The 17,957-nt window shown below is 44.7% G+C and overlaps 2 protein-coding genes across 3 annotated transcripts in view; both read left to right on the plus strand.

Annotated features, from left to right (window-relative positions):
- Positions 1–17,957, plus strand: part of LOC138795446 (glutathione S-transferase 3-like) — a 142,193-nt gene that overhangs the window by 72,432 nt on the left and 51,804 nt on the right. The window contains exon 1 of one of the 2 annotated variants that reach the window (XM_069974522.1): positions 3,761–3,764. The exons of the other annotated variant lie outside the window; for it this stretch is intronic. The gene's annotated coding sequence lies outside the window, so the exon portion shown is untranslated. Of the gene's footprint in view, positions 1–3,760; positions 3,765–17,957 lie in introns of those variants that run through there. 2 annotated transcript variants of the gene reach the window in all.
- On the plus strand, positions 402–13,588 carry LOC138795447 (glutathione S-transferase 3-like). The gene is made up of 7 exons (XM_069974524.1): positions 402–506; positions 5,072–5,171; positions 7,515–7,566; positions 8,420–8,552; positions 10,840–10,981; positions 12,194–12,325; positions 13,129–13,588. Exons 2-7 carry the CDS (start codon positions 5,085–5,087, stop codon positions 13,249–13,251), a joined length of 669 nt encoding a protein of 222 aa, XP_069830625.1. The 5' UTR covers positions 402–506; positions 5,072–5,084; the 3' UTR covers positions 13,252–13,588.

The following is a 17,957-nucleotide window of genomic DNA, read 5'->3' on the forward strand; positions in this document are numbered from 1 at the left end:
CATGTACGATTATCGTTCGAATTCGATCGTTATCGTGCAAATTCGCACGATAATCGCTCCGTGTAAACCCAGCATTAGGGTCTATTTACACAGAAAGATTATCTGACAGATTATCTGACAAACATTTGAAGCCAAAACCAGGAATGGATTTAAAAAGAGGAGAAATCTGGCTTTCTTTTATAACCTGATCTCTGTTTATAGTCTGTTTCTGGCTTTGGCTTTAAATCTTTGGCAGATAATCTTTCTGTGTAAATGGACCCTTAGCCTTTTTTTTCCCTCTGTAATAGACGATGCACACATATACTGTACCAGGCCAGGGGACAGCACCGTGCTCTCACTACACAGCAGCTTATATTGTTGGTTAGTTGCCAGGTTTTGTCAGTCCGAGCTGGCCTCTAGTCAAGGCTATCCCTGTCCATGAACACATCCCCTCCCCTCTACTCTACATATAACAGATCTGGAGCCGCCTCCGGGGAAGAAGCAGGAGCTGCAGACTACACCGCTCTGTAAGTGCATTGTTACTACGATACTTTATGTAGAGAACCTACTGTACACCATCCCTACCACTTCTAAGGGTATGTGCACACTGAGCAATTCTTGCGGAATTTTGAGCAGAATGAGCAGTCTTGGCTCCCATAGGTTTCTATTGGCTTTCCAGGCATTAGTGCACACAGAGGAATTTTTCGTCCGGAAATTACATCGCAGATCTGCGTTCTGCCAGAAGAATTGGCGTGTCAATTCTTTGGGTGGATTCCTCTAGAGGACTGCTATAGAAGTCAATGGGGCTTGAATTCTGCTTGAGTTCTGCTCCATTACCACCCAAATTCTGCTCCAATTCGGCCAGAGCTGAATAGGTGAGGAATTTCAAGCAGAAAACTTTACTCTTCAACTCCTCATGGAATCTGTGAGAATTCTGTAGTGTGCACATACCCTGAGGTAGGACTTCTTTACTCCTGGAGGACGTGTAAGTTGTGATTGATATGGAATTATTAATTATAAAGTGGAACAGGGACTTACAATATATAATGACAGCTAAATTATGTCAGATGCATGTATTACATTGAAAGAATTGCTCCTAATCCTCCATTAGGGTATATGCGCACGGAGTAATTCTCGCAGAAAATTCTGTACGAAATCTGCCGCTCGCCCTCCTGCTTCCCTCTCCGCCGGCTCCATAGACTCCTTTCTATGGTCGGGCGGATTCCAATGTCAGCACAAAGAATTGACCCTAAGGACCCTATTACACAAGACGATTATCATGCAAAAAATCGTTATATTGTTCGAATTTAAACAATAATTATCCTGTATACTTACAGGCAACAATCGATAAATCATTCGCATGTCGTCGATCTTTGATTTACATCTGACCCTAAAATCATCGTTAATTGTTCGCTGTAATTCCACATTTGTTCACGAATCATTCAGTGTAATTCCACATCGTTCCTTCTTTTGCTGGGATCAGATGGACTAAATGATCGTAGTAACAATCGTAAATAACAACTATCGTTCTGTATAATATGGTGAATGATTTCAGGTTAACGATAAACAATCTTGTTTGCGATCGTTTATCATTAGGGTCCTATTAGACAGAGCAATTTTTAATGATTAACGATAAAAGATTGCAAACGAGATTGCTTATCGTTAACCTGAAATCGTTCACCATATTACACAGAACAATAGTCGTTAGTTACGATCGTTACTACGATTGTTTACTCCATCTGATCCCAGGAAAAGAAGGAATAATTGGGAATTACAGCAAACGACTAGCAAACAATGAACAAATGAATTTAGGGTCAGATGTAAATCAACAATCAACGACACAAAAAACGATTTTTCAATCGTTGCCTGCTATTACACAGGGCGATTAACGATTTAAGAGTATTCTGCACAATAATTGTCCCGTGTAATAGGACCCAAATCGTTAAAAATCACTTTGTCTAATAGAACCCTAAGACTCTTCAGCTGTTGGGAAACTAAAACTCCCAGCAGGTCCAGAGTTGTAAAACTTTGCAAACTTTTGTGACCACTTTACTACAGGTACAATAATGTTACACAGACGTTGTTGAGACCTTGTCAGATTCCAGGTCTGGCTCCTAATGGCCGTTAGAGAAAGCACTTAGAGCCCTATTCCACAGTAACGATAATGGGCCGAATTGGCCCGATTCGGCCGATTATTGCTCGGTGGAATAGAGAGAACGATCAGCTGATGATTGTGTCATCAGCTGATCGTTCATTTAGGGCCGGACCTAAAATCATCGTTCCCCCACCGCGCATTGCTACAGTGGAATAGCGGTGCGCAACGGGCGATTTGAGAAGCGCAGCATACATTACCTGTTAGGTCTTCTGCTCCGCTCTGTCTTCCTCCCCGGGTCCCACGCGCTCTAGCTTCAGAATGGCCTGTCAGCTGAGGGAGCGCTCAGCCAATCACAGGCCGGGACCGCCGCGGCCTGTGATTGGCTGAGTGGCCTGTCAGTAACAATGTCCCTGCAGCCCTCGCTCAACGATCATTGGGCCGTGGAATAGGCCCAGTAAACGAGCGGCGATCTAGCAGATCAGCGCTCGTTTACATCGTTGATCGGGCCCTGCTCGGCCCGTGGAATAGGACCCTTAGACTCTTGATATAGGGTCTGCTTGGTGCTCAGGAGGTATGTGCCGCCCATGTTGTGTCGGACCAACTTTCCTCCTGTTCTGCACTGTTTTACTGCTGGCTGTGACAGCGGCTCCAGGGAACAGAGCAAGAGAGGCCAGGGCTTGTTGGACCCCTGTGAGGACTGGATATGGGCAGGCAATTATACATAGTGACACCCCTGCAGAACATTCTGCCTTACTAGCTTCCTGCAGTGATGAACCTTGGACACACACACCAGAGTCCCGCAGCTTGTCTGCAACCACAGAACAAAGGTCAGAGGTTATCAGTGCAGGAGCCGATGGGGTTAAAGACCAGAACACCGGACATCTGTGCCTTATCAGCTTCTGCGCTGATAACCTCCGACCTCAGTTCTGGCGCTGCAGACTTCATTTGTGTCTAAGGTACATCACTGCAGGAAGCTAGTAAAACAGCCCTTCCTCCCACGTAATGGCGCAGCTGCCATAGAGGCAGGGTAGGCAGATGCTATGGGGCCCGTGCAGGAGGGGGGCCCGGGGGAGAAGGTAATGTTTACTTAAATGCTGCAACACAAAAAAAGGGTTAACAAACAGAAGACAGAGATCTCTGCTTCACTGCTCTGATAACCCCTGACCTCTGTTCTCAAGCTGCTGCAATCAAGTAGGAAAGGAAAATGTGCGGAGCTCCGTGCAGAGGTCAGAGGTTATCAGTGCACCAGCAGTAAAGAAAAGATTTCCTTGACTTCTAAACATTGGGTCACTTACACACTGCAGTACATAAGGAGTTAAGCAGAACGTAGTCTGCTCCTGCCCCGATGTATTTAACCATAAGGGCTCCTAATGGGCCCTTATAGGTAAAAACAGTGGACTGACAGAGCAAGCAGCCATTGGCTCTTTGCTCTGCCAATCACTCTTGTGGCTGTAGCCAGGTTTCTGGATTTTTTGGCCACATCACAGAGCATATACTATATATATATATATATATATGCGCAGTGCTTTGTGTTGTGCGTAGGGGGGTCATTGTGTGCTATCGTGGCTTGTGAGTTCATTTTACCTTCTTTGGATGAGCGCTGTCTCTTCACCTTATATACTATTTAAGGTACTCAGTGACAGAACAAGCTCCTGTCACTGAGTGATCAGGAACCCGGCAGCTTGTACAGACGGACGGGGGTAAGTCACTTATCTCTGTCCTGTTGGATTGGCCATCCATGCATAGAGTCTACTCTCAGGCAGGTTCTATGCATAGTTCACCGATAACACTGATCTATGCTATGGCATAGCATAGATCAGTATATGCAAAAGTTTAAAAAGTATTAAAAAAAACCCTTATAAACCCCCCATTAAAAGTTTAATATACCCCCTTGAAATATTTTTTAAAAATAAATAAATATGTATATTGTAGCGTGCAGAATTCTTCAGTCTATTAAAATACTGTATAACATTATTGTTCCCGCGCGGTGAACTGCATAAACGAAAAAACTAAACAAAAAGAAAAACAGAATTGCCGATTTTTAAAAAATTATATATCAGAAAAAAAAATTGTAAAAAGCGATCAAAAATTTTCTGTTACACCAATATGATATAAATAAAAACCAGAGATCATGGCTCAAAAAATCACACCCCAACCAGCCCTGTAGATGGAAACATAAAAGCGGTACGGCATACGTGCATCAATGGGCGCGATCTTGAAGGGGTTAAAGACATTCAGGAGTTTAAAAAAGTCTGTGATTTCTCACTCAAATATCGTTTGAGAACAGTTATATAGAAAATAATAAAAATGCCAAAGCGATGCTCTTAAACCAAGTCACAATTTTGAAAAACTGTGAGCTCTTCTTCCAAAACACTTTTAAACCAAGTTACTCTTAAACCAAGGTACCACTGTATAAAAAAAGCTTTCTCATGCCAGAGTGCCCCTTAATCCTATGTTTTACCTATAATAAAAAAAAACAAAAAAAAACTTTTGATATGGCAAAGTTTTAATCGGACAGTGTTCAGACCCCCTACTACTCACTGGAACCTGCTGGAATAAGTACACGGCTTAGTACTTCTCTCCCCATTTCCTGTTTTAAGGCAGAAGTTGGTCCCATAGACCTACTATAGAAGTCTGTCTCCTGCCACGAGGACTGAGCTGGAAAGAACATACTTAAAAAAAGCTTCTCTCCGCTGGTTTTTGCAATCAAAACTTTTGCCACATCTCTACGACCTGCCAACTTTTTTTTTTGCCTATTTAAATAACTAAACAAACATGGTTGACCAAGGCAACTCTGGCAGTGGCTTATCTCTCACACAGCCAAGGGATAGTGTAAGATCCAGGAGTGACCCTTGTGCACATTATATTATTAGGTTCAGCCAAGGTTCATCAAATGTTCATCAAATACGAAATAGTAAATGAAAAATTATTTATTTCAGACTGTGTTCTAGAATCTTCTCACTATCTGCAAGTAACGTTTTATCCTTATTCAAACAGCTAGAAAATAAAGATGTCTGGAAAACCCAAACTCTACTACTTCTATGGCCGGGGTAGAATGGAGTCCATACGCTGGCTGCTTGCCGCAGCTGGTGTCGAGGTTTGTGTATTCTTTTTTTGTATTGTACTTGAAAGGGTATTCCCATCTCAACTAACACATTGATATGTGTAAGAGTCCTTTTAGATCAGGGGTGGGGAACCTCCGGCCCGCGGGCCGCATCCGGCCCCTGAGACCTCCCGATGCGGCCCGCGGCCCGCAGCTCCCCTGTGATGCGCGCCGCTCTGGAGGAGGAAGGAGCCGGCATACACAGCATCCTCCGGTGTCTGTGACAGCTGCCGGACACAGGAGGATGCTGTCTATGCCGGCTTCTTCCCCAGCAGAGCGGCGCGTTTCTTCAGTCTCCTGCGGGCCGCGCGCGATGACGTAATTTCATCGCGCGCCGCCTGCAGGAGAAGACCGGCACAGAGGACCTGGGACAGAAGAGGACATGGGCAGCGTGGGAGCGGAGGTAAGGTGAGTGGGATGTTTATTTTTTTTTATTTGGGGGTTAACTAGGCCACCAGGGACATGCCTGATGGGGGTGATAACTAGGCCACCAGGGACATGCCTGATGGGGGTTAACTAGGCCACCAGGGACATGCCTGATGGGGGTGATAACTAGGCCACCAGGGACATGCCTGATGGGGGTTAACTAGGCCACCAGGGACATGACTGATGGGGGTTAACTAGGCCACCAGGGACATGCCTGATGGGGGTTAACTAGGCCACCAGGGACATGCCTGATGGGGGTTAACTAGGCCACCTGGGACATGACTGATGGGGGTTAACTAGGCTACCAGGGACATGACTGATGGGGGTTAACTAGGCCTACCAGAGGCATCACTGGGGGGGGGGGTTAACTAGGCTACCAGGGACATGACTTGGGGGTTAACTAGACTACAAGGGGCATCACTGGGGGGGGTTTAACTACAATAGCAGGGGCACTAGGGGAACAATACTTTGCCTTGCCCCGGGTGCTGCAAACCCACGCTACTAACTGCCGCGCATGGTATGCGGCCCTCGAATGATTTTATTAATGCCCGACCGGCCCTTGACATGGAAAAGGTTCCCCACCCCTGTTTTAGATGAATAGATTTCATCAGCAAGACTGCCGTTGTTTGCCCCAGGCTGCACAAATGATCCATGTATCGTTCCCCTCCTTGCTAATCGCTGTCAAATACAAGTTGTTCTTTTTTTTACATGAACAGACCGGCGCCAGCGGGTCTGGGATGTGACCAGTAGCGGATTATTATAGGTCCTCTTGGAAAACATTCTGCTGCCTGCAACTAGAGATGAGCGAACCTGGAGCATGTTGGAGTCCATCCGAACCCGATCGTTCGGCATTTGATTAGCGGTGGCTGCTGAAGTTGGATAAAGCCCTAAGGCTATGTGGAAAACATGGATATAGTCATTGGCTGTATCCATGTTTTCCACACAACCTTAGAGCTTTATCCAAGTTCAGAAGCCCCAGCTAATCAAATGCCGAACGTTCGGGTTTGAGGTTCGCTCATCTCTAGTGACAATGCTAGGCCTCATGTGTCAGCCATGTGCAGATTACATGTACCCTGGGTAAGGGGCTGGCCACCCTCCCTGGCCACCCAAGTACTCCCCATCAGTGCGTCCTCTGTGCATCCCTCTATAGTAGACCTTCCATGTGATATTAATTTTGATTTACATTGATCATTTTTATGTTTTATTGTTCTCAACGCATTGTGCTATGTAATAAAGAAGGATTTGCAACTTAAATATTTCATTTGTTGAGATCTAGGATGTGTGTCCACTTTTTTTATTTTATTTTGAGCATGGTGTAAAGTGAAACTGGCTCAGTTGCCCCTAGCAACCAATCAGATCCCACCTATTATTCCTCACAGACTCTTTGGAAAATGAAAGGTGGAATCTGATTGGTTGCTAGGGGCAACTGAGCCAGTTTCACTTTACACCATGTCTGATAAGTCTCCCCCTATGTATCTGTGCATTTACACTACATACACCAGTCTGACCACTGGCTTTAGAGCAGAGGTGGTCGGTTACCTAGACCAGAGCTACTTACACTTTTTCTACTGGAACCTCATCCAACAGAAGAAATTGATGCCAGAGCCTTAGCAGGCAGGCCAGGAGGGTGCTAGGCCTCATCACTGTGCCTCACCAACAACTAGGGGGAGCCCCACAGTTTGAGAAACACTGAGTGAATGAGCGGGAAGGAAAAGAGATGACCACGCCAGGTCGGTATTGCACCCAGTACCGACCCCGACTGGTCATCTCCATTGATTCCCAAACGTCTCCAGACTTAGTGACAGGTCCGTTTTAACCTAATGAGCCCTACGAGTTTAACCATGTTAGCTGGGATAGGAATGCCCCTTTTATTTATATAATTTATGTAGTTTATTATGTTTTCCTCTCCAGTTTGAAGAAGAGTATTTGGAAACAAGGGAACAATATGAAGCATTACTGCGAGGTACGCTCTGCCTTGTGTGGTTTTTTTTTTTAGGGGGGGGGGGGGGGGTTACAACATTTAAAATTTTCCAGTTCGTATCTGATTCTGGCATCTATTTTTTTTCTTTTTAACTTTTCATTTGTACATGTTTTACCAAGTATTTATTTAAAGTGTAAATGTCATTTAAATGTCACTCTACAGAAATCAATAAATATCAATAGTACAAGCGATTTTAAGAAACTCTGTAATAGGTTTTCTTAAGCAAAAGAGTTTCATTCTGTACTCAGAAAGCTGTTTTCTTACCTCTCCCCCCTCAACTCAGAAGAAGCAGGATTTATGTGTCCATCATGTTCTATGGAGAGGGGTGGGGTCAAGGGGGGTGAGTGAGCATGGAGAGGAGAAAAGGCAGCCCTACACAGCATATCATCCTGAAATCTTATCACACCAAGCTCCCAGAGCAGCACTGACCTTTTTGACCTGTGAATTCAGCGTTCTATGTGGCCAGACAGTCTCCAAACTGCAGGGCTGCTTGTCTCCTCTTTCTGTTCACTCTTCCCCCTCTTCACTTTGCTCCTCTGTAATGAAGACAGCTTTGCCTGATAATGCACAGATAAGAAGTGAGGGGGGAGGCTGGGAAAATAGCTTTTGAATACGGAATGAGGCTTTTTTGCCTAATAAAACCTATTACAGAGTTTCTTAAAGTTGCTTGTACTATTGATTTCTGCAAAAATATTTTATATGACAGCTACACCCTAATTCCAGCATAAAATTTGACTGTGGATTTGGCAATAATTTCTCTGGATCCACTGACATTGAGCGAATTTGTTTCATGGTCTCTGTTCTTCCCCATTTTATCAAAAATTTTTACTTTCAGATGGCGCCTTGTTGTTTCAGCAAGTACCAATGGTGGAAATTGACGGAATGAAACTTGTCCAAACTAAAGCTATTCTCCAATACATTGCTGCAAAGTATAACCTGTATGGGAAGGACCTGAAGAAAAGAGCATTGTAGGAAATAATTATGGAAACTTTTCTTTTTTTTTTATTTAACCCCTTAAGGTCAAAGCCAATTTTCGTTTTTGCGCTTTTGCTTTTTCCATTTTATGTTCAAAAGTCCATAGCGCTTGCATTTTTTCACCTACAGAGCAACATGAGCCCTTATTTTTTGCGAAACCAATTGTACTTTGCAATGACAGGCATTATTTTTCCATAAAATATGCTGCGAAACCGGAAGAAAATTATTTGCGCTGTCAAATTGAAAAAAAAAAGGAATTTGTTTTGATTTCGGGGAGATTTGCATTTACGCCATTCGCCCTATGGTAAAACTGACTTGTTATATATGTTCCTCAAGTTGTTACGATTACAACGATATATAACATGTATAACTTTTATATTATGTGATGGCTTTTAAAAAATTCAAACCATTGTTAACAAATATATGTTCCTTAAAATCGCTCCATTCCCAGGCTTATAGCGCTTTTATCCTTTGGTCTATGGGGCTGTGTCAGGTGTAATTTTTTGCGCCATGATGTGTTCTTTCTATCGGTACCTTGATTGCGCATATACGACTTTTTGATCACTTTTTATTACATTTTTTCTGGATTTGATGCGACCAAAAATGCGCAATTTTGCACTTTGGGATTTTTTTGCGCTGACGACATTTACCGTGCGAGATCAGGAATGTGATTAATTATTAGTTCGGGCGATTATGTGCGTGGTGATACCAAATATGTTTTCTTTATTTGTTTATTTATTAATTTATAATTATAAAATGGGAAAAAGGGGGTGATTTGGACTTTTATAAGGGGAGGGGATTTTTTATTAATAAAAACACTTTTTTTACTTTTTATTTTTACATAAACTAGAAGCCCCCCTGGGGGGCTTGTATATACATAGCACTGATCTCTCATAGAGATCAATGCTGTGTATATACACAGCAAAGATCCATTAGATCGGTCATAGATTGCTTTGGCCTGCTGCAGGCCATAGCAATCTATTGCCGAGCCGGGATCAGCGTCATTGTGACGCTGAGGCCTGGCACGGGCAGAAGAACGGATCTCCCCCCCCCCCCCGCAATCGCATCGCAGGAGGGAGATCCGTGCCACTAGACACCAGGGACGTGAGGTCTGAAGCACTTCAATGCAGCTGTCAGGTTTGACAGCTGCATGAAAGTGCTTAATTAGCCGGCGCGGCAACGGGACCTGTGCCGGCTAATAGAGTCGCTCCCCCCGCGGCACCATGACGTACCAGGTACGTCATGGTTCGCTAAGGGGTTAAAGGGAATCTGTCACTAGGTTTATTCCACCTTAAACGAGGGCAGCACAAACTAGTGACAAAAACGCTGAACAGATCAGTGTATTACTTACATCATTCTGTTCAGTCGTTCTACTAATATGCAGGAGAAAAAGATTCTTGTCACACCCCTCCCCCCGCCCTCCAGCTGCTGATTGGCAACTGACTGCCTATACAGAGTATGGATAGATAACCACCAATCAGCAGCTGGTGGGTGGAGTTTTCTGCTTCTCATGAATATCCAGGACGACTGGGCTCATGCACATAATGGAGAGGACTACTTTTTGTCCATGTTATTCAGGAGGAGATCTCTGGATCAGCTGCACAGAACAATGTAAGTAATACATCATTCTGTTCAGCTTCTATGTCACTAGTTTATGCCACCCTGAGGTAGGACACCATAATCCTACAGACAGAGTCTCTTTATTGAAAGCCAAAGTCATGAAACATAAATTCTGATTTAGGTCATGGCACAGAAGCTGTATAGTAGCGTGTGGTTTCCCATATGGCATACGTTGTTTGATAATTTTACAATTACGTCCGTCATTAATGTTCATGAACACTATTTACAGCGGTAATTATCAGACAACGGCCATTATATTGCAGAAAAAAAGACGCCGTGTAAACCAAATCTAAATCATATGGAACTCTGCGCCCCAATGCAGAATGCACTGCTAGGTGCTGTATGTGCCGAGCTATTCTCTTAAAATAATGCTTATAGGGGAGATTTATACATACTTGACCTGATGGAACTTTTTTAAATTAGGCCGTTCTTTGCAATCTATAGTACGTCGTGGGAACATAGCCCTAGTATGAAATTAGAGAAAGCGATCAGATGTGTTAAAGTATAGGCGCACTTTGAAGGGTGCCCTATCAATAGTACATTGTCTCAGACTATATACCATGTTGATATGGCATGCTCAGAATATATTGCTACCTAGTATACTTTGTGACTGCAAATACTAGTTCTTTGGAGCTAAATATTTAATTTTCATGTCCTTAGAATTGATATGTATGTGGGTGGTACCAGTGATCTAATGGAGTTGATCTTGTGGTACCCATTCATTGAGCCAGAGCAGAAGGAGGAGCACCTCAATAAAACTGTGGAAAAGGCAAAAAACAGATACTTTCCAGTTTATGAAAAGGTAAGGTCTATTTTGCCAATAGAACCTAAAATGCTCGGAAGTCGGAGTGCAGGACTCCTAATTTGTCACGTCCCAGGGCCACTTTGTGAGACCACAAAGACCTGATAGAACACACACCAAATCTGATTTCAAAATCAAAGCACGGTTACTGTGCAGCGACCTGGGGGGGGGGGCAGGTGTTATGTGGCTAGGCTAGTTGCTAAAGCTCCACTAAGGCAAGCGTGGCCAAGGGTGGAAGGTTTGGATAGGTTTGTCCTATCCAGGCAACATGGTACTCAGCTGGGGGTGTAAGAAGAGAGTCCTGTATCTATGGGAATGATCATCTGCCTGAGCTATCATGTGGGCACAGAGTGACACATGATCAGGGATTACAGGCCCATCTAGTGGGAGAGGTAGCCATTGGGAATTACCCCTTAGGAACCCTAGCAGGTTGCAGTAGAGACTCGGCCTTTGCATTGTGCTTAACTCCTGACTTGTACAGTACCTCAGTTAATCGTGTGTAGCAATCAGAGGTAAAGATAATAGCAACCCAGGGTGAATAGCATTAGTGCCAGTGTTCACCCCTCACTAATAGTGCTCTGGCCAGAGATGGCTAGGGTAGCAGAGGTTAGGAGAAAAACACAATAGTCCCCCACATGGGCTCTGGCTGCCTGGCCAGGCCCTGGAAGAATTTATCAGCAGGCTCTGGACATGCACACTGCACATGCTCATATCATACTCTGACTAAATGTGATATGTAATAATCTGCCCCAAATAGCCCCACCCACTATATAAAATATATAGCTCTTTTTTGGGAGGGGGGTCTAATTCAGCAACGAGACAGGATAACCCTCTCTGATAGGACAGTGAACCTGAGGTACCTGACTCAGAGATTGGTCAGGGTGAAGAACCAACAAACACTGGCATAGAATACGGCCAATCACTAGCGACAAAACAGTAAAGTGACACCTGGTGGTGGGAGCAGCATTCTACAGGCTTCAGCCCTATAACACACAGTACCAACCTATATGTGCTGCTACAATAGCAGTGGACACCCGCTCTGGGACACTGCAACTGCAGCATAAATGCTGTTTACGTGAACAGGAGCTGAGCTGCAGTTACAGGTCACCACAACTACATAGTGATCGGGCCCTTTTAACTGTGCAGTGCGAGTTCTGGATAGGAGCCTACAGAGAACATTGTCCTCCTTACCTATCAGTCCTTACATTGCAGATCCTCAGAGATCATGGTGAGAAGTACCTGGTTGGAAATCTCTTTAGCTGGGCTGATGTGCACCTGCTGGAGACCATCCTATTGGTGGAAGAAAAGTCTGCTGATATACTGACTACTTTTCCTCTTCTTAAGGTAAGATTATCTGGGCTATAGACAAACTGTAATGTAACTCAATAAGCAGGTTATAGTGTGTACAGAAGTATATATTAAAGGGATATTGCAGGAAAAAAATCTATCAAAAAGTAGGAAATCAATCCGACCTCTGTACCTCTCAACGATCTCTGTATCGTGCCCTGGCTTCTGTGTAATGAATAGTCATGGATACGGCACGTGACCCGCCGCTCCAATCATTCCTATGGAGTGAAGGAAAGCGATCTTCCGGCCAATAACAACTATTTACAGCACAGCCTTTTTTCTTTTTCTGCTAATAAAAATTTACAGTACCACTGTGATTGCCGAAACCAAAAAACTGCTACTAGGCAATGCCTGTGTATAATCAAAACCTAACCTAACTACCAATGAGGAATTACACTACACAACTCACTATTAGGCCCCGTTCCCACTGAGCAAAAGGAGCGGAATTCCGCTCCTTTTGCTCAGTGGGAACGGGGCCTTACAAATAGTTGGAGTTGGAGGAGCATGTGACCATGCCCAGCCCCCTAGTGTCCTCCTAGGCATATACAGGCTCAGTGATAGACACAGCGGGGGGGCAGGGCATGGTGACATGCTCCTCCATGTCGGCCATCTTATGGACAGAATCACCACAGAGTAGGACAGCACAGCCTGGAGGAGGAGAGTCTGATTTTAACTCTATGAGGTACACAGGGAGCTGCTGTCAGTAAGTGCTGTGAATAATGTACATTGAGCTGTTTTACTATAAAGTGGACAACCCCTTTAAATATTGTATTCATTCCGATTTAATTTTAATTCCTTAGGCCTTTAAGGCAAGAATCAGTGAAATTCCTACAATCAAGGCTTTCCTGCGGCCCGGGAGTCAGCGTAAACTACCGCCAGATGAGAAGTATGTGCAGACAGCGAAGAAAGTCCTGCAGCTGTAGTAGAAAGTGACAGTGACTTAACATGGGCCGAGTCCCGGAATGTTCTAATCCTTACTGATTATTTTTCTGCTTATCACATTACAACCCCCGTCTTACAATAACCACATTGTATGCCATCAGCCCCAAATAGAGTTATAAAGTGACAATGTGAAGCGATCTGTTACTGTAATTTCCAATCCGGATGTAACTCTTTTTGCAGGCAGCGACCATGTAACATAGACGATAGATAGGATGGAGTGTAGTGGGGTCATGTACATTGATTTTAGTTCATTTAGACTGTAAAATATGATTTTAGTCTGACAAGGATAAATGTCCAAATAAAATGATTGGGATGAGATTCATTTTGAATGTGGGATTTATTTTCAGGGTCAGATCCAGGTTTTGGAGGGCGACAGAGCCTGAGCGTGCCCCTCATCTATCCATCTGCTATGCACCTATCATCCATATCAAGCACAATCACCTGAGACACCACTAACATACGCAAACACACATTACTGACACAGACACTGACTGACACACACATTACTGACACAGACACTGACTGACATACACATTAGTGGCACAGACACACACACACACACACACACACACACAGCACTTACAGCTCAGTCTTCTCCCTCTTTCTGTCTGTCAGGCTGATCTCCAGGCTGTAAGGTTCAGGACCTACAGGTCATGTGATCAGGTCCTTCAACTCTCCTTCTCTCTCTCTCTCATTGTTAGCACTTTAAAGTGACACTGTCCCCCCCTTTGTGCATTCTGACATCTCTACACAGGTGTAAAGGGTAAATTTAGCGTTTTTCATACCTTATTTTATATCATACGTCATGGCGCTTGTTCAAGTAAAAAGTCATCTTTTATCAACTGCAGATTATGTCAAGTGGGCGGGGCCTCACGGCATTAGCTCCACTTAGCCCCGCCCACAACACCACCATTGGTCCCGCCCCCTCACCAACCATTGGAACAGGCTGGCCTAAAGGTCTAGGTCCCACCCCCTCTAGGTCGACCTACCAATGGAAGCCAAGGGGGCTAATGCCGCGAGGCCCCGCTCACTTAACACAATCTGCAGTTCATAAAAGATGAATTTTTACATGAACAAGCACCATGACGAGTGATATAAACTAAAGTGTGAAAACTGCTAAATTTACTCATTACACCTGTGTAGAGAAGTCAGAGTGCACAAAAGGGGGGACAGTGTCACTTTAACTAAATATTGGTGACAAAAAGTTTTGTCTCTGCAGCTGCACAGATCGGTGAAGGCCCTGAGGACATCTGGGAACGTAGTAAGGTGTGGTGTCCCACAGTTAAAGGGGTTATCCAGTGCTACAAAAACATGGCCGCATTCTGACAGAGACAGTATGACTCTTGTCTTCAGTTCAGGTGTGGTTTTCAATTAAACTCCATTTACTTCAATGGAAATAAGTTACATAACCCCACCCAAATGGGAGAGAAGACAGGGGCTGTCTCTGGAAGAAAGTGGCCATTTTTGTGTAGCGCTGGATAACCCCTTTAAGTGCTTTAGGCACTGGTTAGAAAGTTATCCCTTCAGTGGTAATGAAGGTACATTCTCTAGTTTTACCACAAGGCCCCAGTATTGTTTTTATGAATTGTTTTATGTTGTACAGCTGTAGTCAGTCGAGCGTTAGGCCTCTTTCACACTATCCGTGCCACGATCCAGATGAGGATCGCGGCACGGATCCCCTAGCCCACCCGGCACGGATCGCATGATGTGCTCTCCTGTCATCTCATCTACGACTCACCTACTCCCCGTGCTGACCGGCTACACACGCTCCCTTGAAGTGGCCGGGACTACACTGCCGGGAGAAGGTAGTGCAGTCCCAGCCACTCCTGGTGAAGATGATGCCGTTCAGCGCAGGGAGTAAGTGAGTAGTAGATGAGATGACAGGAGAGCACATCATGCTCTCCTGTCATCTCTGCGGCTGGGTGGCGGGGATGGGGGGGGGTTTGTCCGTGCCGCGTTCCGCACTACGACATGTCCTATTTTTTCGCGGTGCGGGTTGCGTCACAGACCATGTGAATGGCCACATTCACTTTAATGGGCCCTAAAATTGTCCGTGGTTGCGGATCTGCAACCATGGACACTTTTACAGGACTTGTGAAAGAGCCCTTACTGTTTATGTACCACCTGGTCTGTACCAACCTATGAGACATGCTGTTCTTTACCTACCTATCCCTGTTCTCTACAAATAAACACAAAACATCTAGAGGTTAGTTTTAGTCTTGTCTGGAGTGTGGTAGTAGACAGACATGTAGGGAGAACACAGAGACTCTCTTTCTTAAAGCAACCCTTATACTCACGATGCAGTGCTAAACACTAAAGAGAGGACAAGTAAGAGGACACCCTTGCTGCCTGATCGTCGGCCCATGTAATTGCGAAACCGATTTAGCAGATTGGAGCTTGTTTACACTTTACGATCGGCCGTGTAATAAGACCATAAGGTTTTCTTTGTTGCCCATGGCAACCAACCAGAGCTCCGCCATTTCTCATACTGATCTGGGAAAATAAAAGAGGATATGTGATTGCAAAGAGAATCTGAAGGCCACCAGACACCTTCAATAACTAAAGTCCAAAAGATCATCGGGACGACAATTCTCTCTCCCCTCTGGCCCCCATCCTCCCCATACACAGGAGCACAGCCCAGCATTGCTGTGATCTCTATAGGAGGGGTGAGCCACCCAACCAGTCTGCAAAAACATAACATGCATGTGCCAATATACAGCCTATACACATAATAGTCTACAGCCAATGGAGGTTCTACATAATCCAAACAATGTGTGGGACCCACCATGCCAAACGCGCGAACACACATATCAAGCACTGCGGACCCCATGGTAGCCAGAAGAGGTAAGAAGGCCGAAAATAACCAGAAAATAACCGGGCCGTTTTACTCAGCTGTCGTAACTTCCATTGACATAAATGGGATTTGTGTAAACAGCAGATGTTTGCAACTTGCGAGAGACTTCCTGAGAGATAAGCTGCTGCCAATTATCATTTGTCGGCTGAATAATAGCTTGCCCACCAGTTATTAGAGGTGTATGCCCAGTATCAAGGAAGAATAAAAAAAAATCCTGTGGAGACGGAGGGGGGAGGTGGAACATAATGAAGAATGTGTAGTTACCCGTCCACCTGACCCCGCAGCACCGCATTACCGACTCTCTGACAGACTCATTCAACTTAAAGGAGAAGTCCGGCAAAATTTTTTATTAAAGTATTGTATTGCCCTCCAAAAGTTATACAAATCCCCAATATACACTTATTACAGGACATGCTTATAAAAGGCTTTTTCCCTGCACTTACTACTGCATCAAGGCTTCACTTCCTGGATAACATGGTGATGTCACTTCCTGGATAACATGGTGATGTCACTTCCTGGATAACATGGTGATTTCACTTCCTGGATAACATGGTGATGTCACTTCCTGGATAACATGGTGATGTCACTTCCCGGATAACATGACGATGTCACTTCCCGGATAACATGGTGATGTCACTTCCTGGATAACATGGTGATGTCACTTCCTGGATAACATGGTGATGTCACTTCCTGGATAACATGGCGATGTCACTTCCTGGAGAACATGGTGATGTCACTTCCTGGATAACATGGTGATGTCACTTCCTGGATAACATGGTGATGTCACTTCCTGGATAACATGGTGATGTCACTTCCTGGATGACATGGTGATGTCACTTCCAGGATAACATGGCAATGTCACTTCCTGGATAACGCGGTGATGTCACTTCCCGGATAACATGGCGATGTCACTTCCTGGATAACACGGTGATGTTACTTCCCGGATAACATGGCGATGTCACTTCCTGGATAACATGGTGATGTCACTTCCTGGATAACATGGCGATGTCACTTCCTGGATAACATGGCGATGTCACTTCCTGGATAACACGGTGATGTCACTTCCTGCAGCATACTCACACAATGGGCTGTACACATGAAGAAGTGTCCTGCAGTATACTCACATAATTGGCTGTACACATGAACAGATCAGTGTCCTACAGTATACTCACACAATGGGCTGTACACATGAAGAGGTGTCCTGCAGTATACTTACACAATGGGCTGTACACAGATGAAAAGTTGTATAAAAAGAAAAAAGAAAAAAAAATACTGTACAAAAAGTCAGAGTAAAAGAAGGGCATACTGCCACGTGCAGCGCTGTATTGGATGTAAAAGAAGGGCACACTGCCACGTGCAGCGCCGCATTGGATGTAAAAGAAGGGCACACTGCCACGTGCAGCGCCGTATTGGATGTAAAAGAAGGGCACACTGCCACGTGCAGCGCCGTATTGGATGTAAAAGAAGGGCATACTGCCACGTGCAGCGCCGTATAAAAGAAGGGCATACTGCCACGTGCAGCGCAGTATAAAAGAAGGGCATATTGCCACGTGCAACGCCGTACTTGGATATAAAAGAAGGGTATACTGCCACGTGCAGCGCCGTATTGGATGTAAAAGAAGGGCATACTGCCACGTGCAGCGCCGTACTTGGATATAAAAGAAGGGCATACTGCCACGTGCAGCGTCGTATTGGATATAAAAGAAGGGCATACTGCCACGTGCAGCGCTGTATTGTATGTAAAAGAAGGGCATACTGCCACGTGCAGCGCTGTATTGTAAGTAAAAGAAGGGCATACTGCCACGTGCAGCGCTGTATTGTATGTAAAAGAAG

The sequence above is a fragment of the Dendropsophus ebraccatus genome, chromosome 6 (assembly GCF_027789765.1).
Source record: "Dendropsophus ebraccatus isolate aDenEbr1 chromosome 6, aDenEbr1.pat, whole genome shotgun sequence".
In the NCBI taxonomy this organism is placed as follows: domain Eukaryota; kingdom Metazoa; phylum Chordata; class Amphibia; order Anura; family Hylidae; genus Dendropsophus; species Dendropsophus ebraccatus.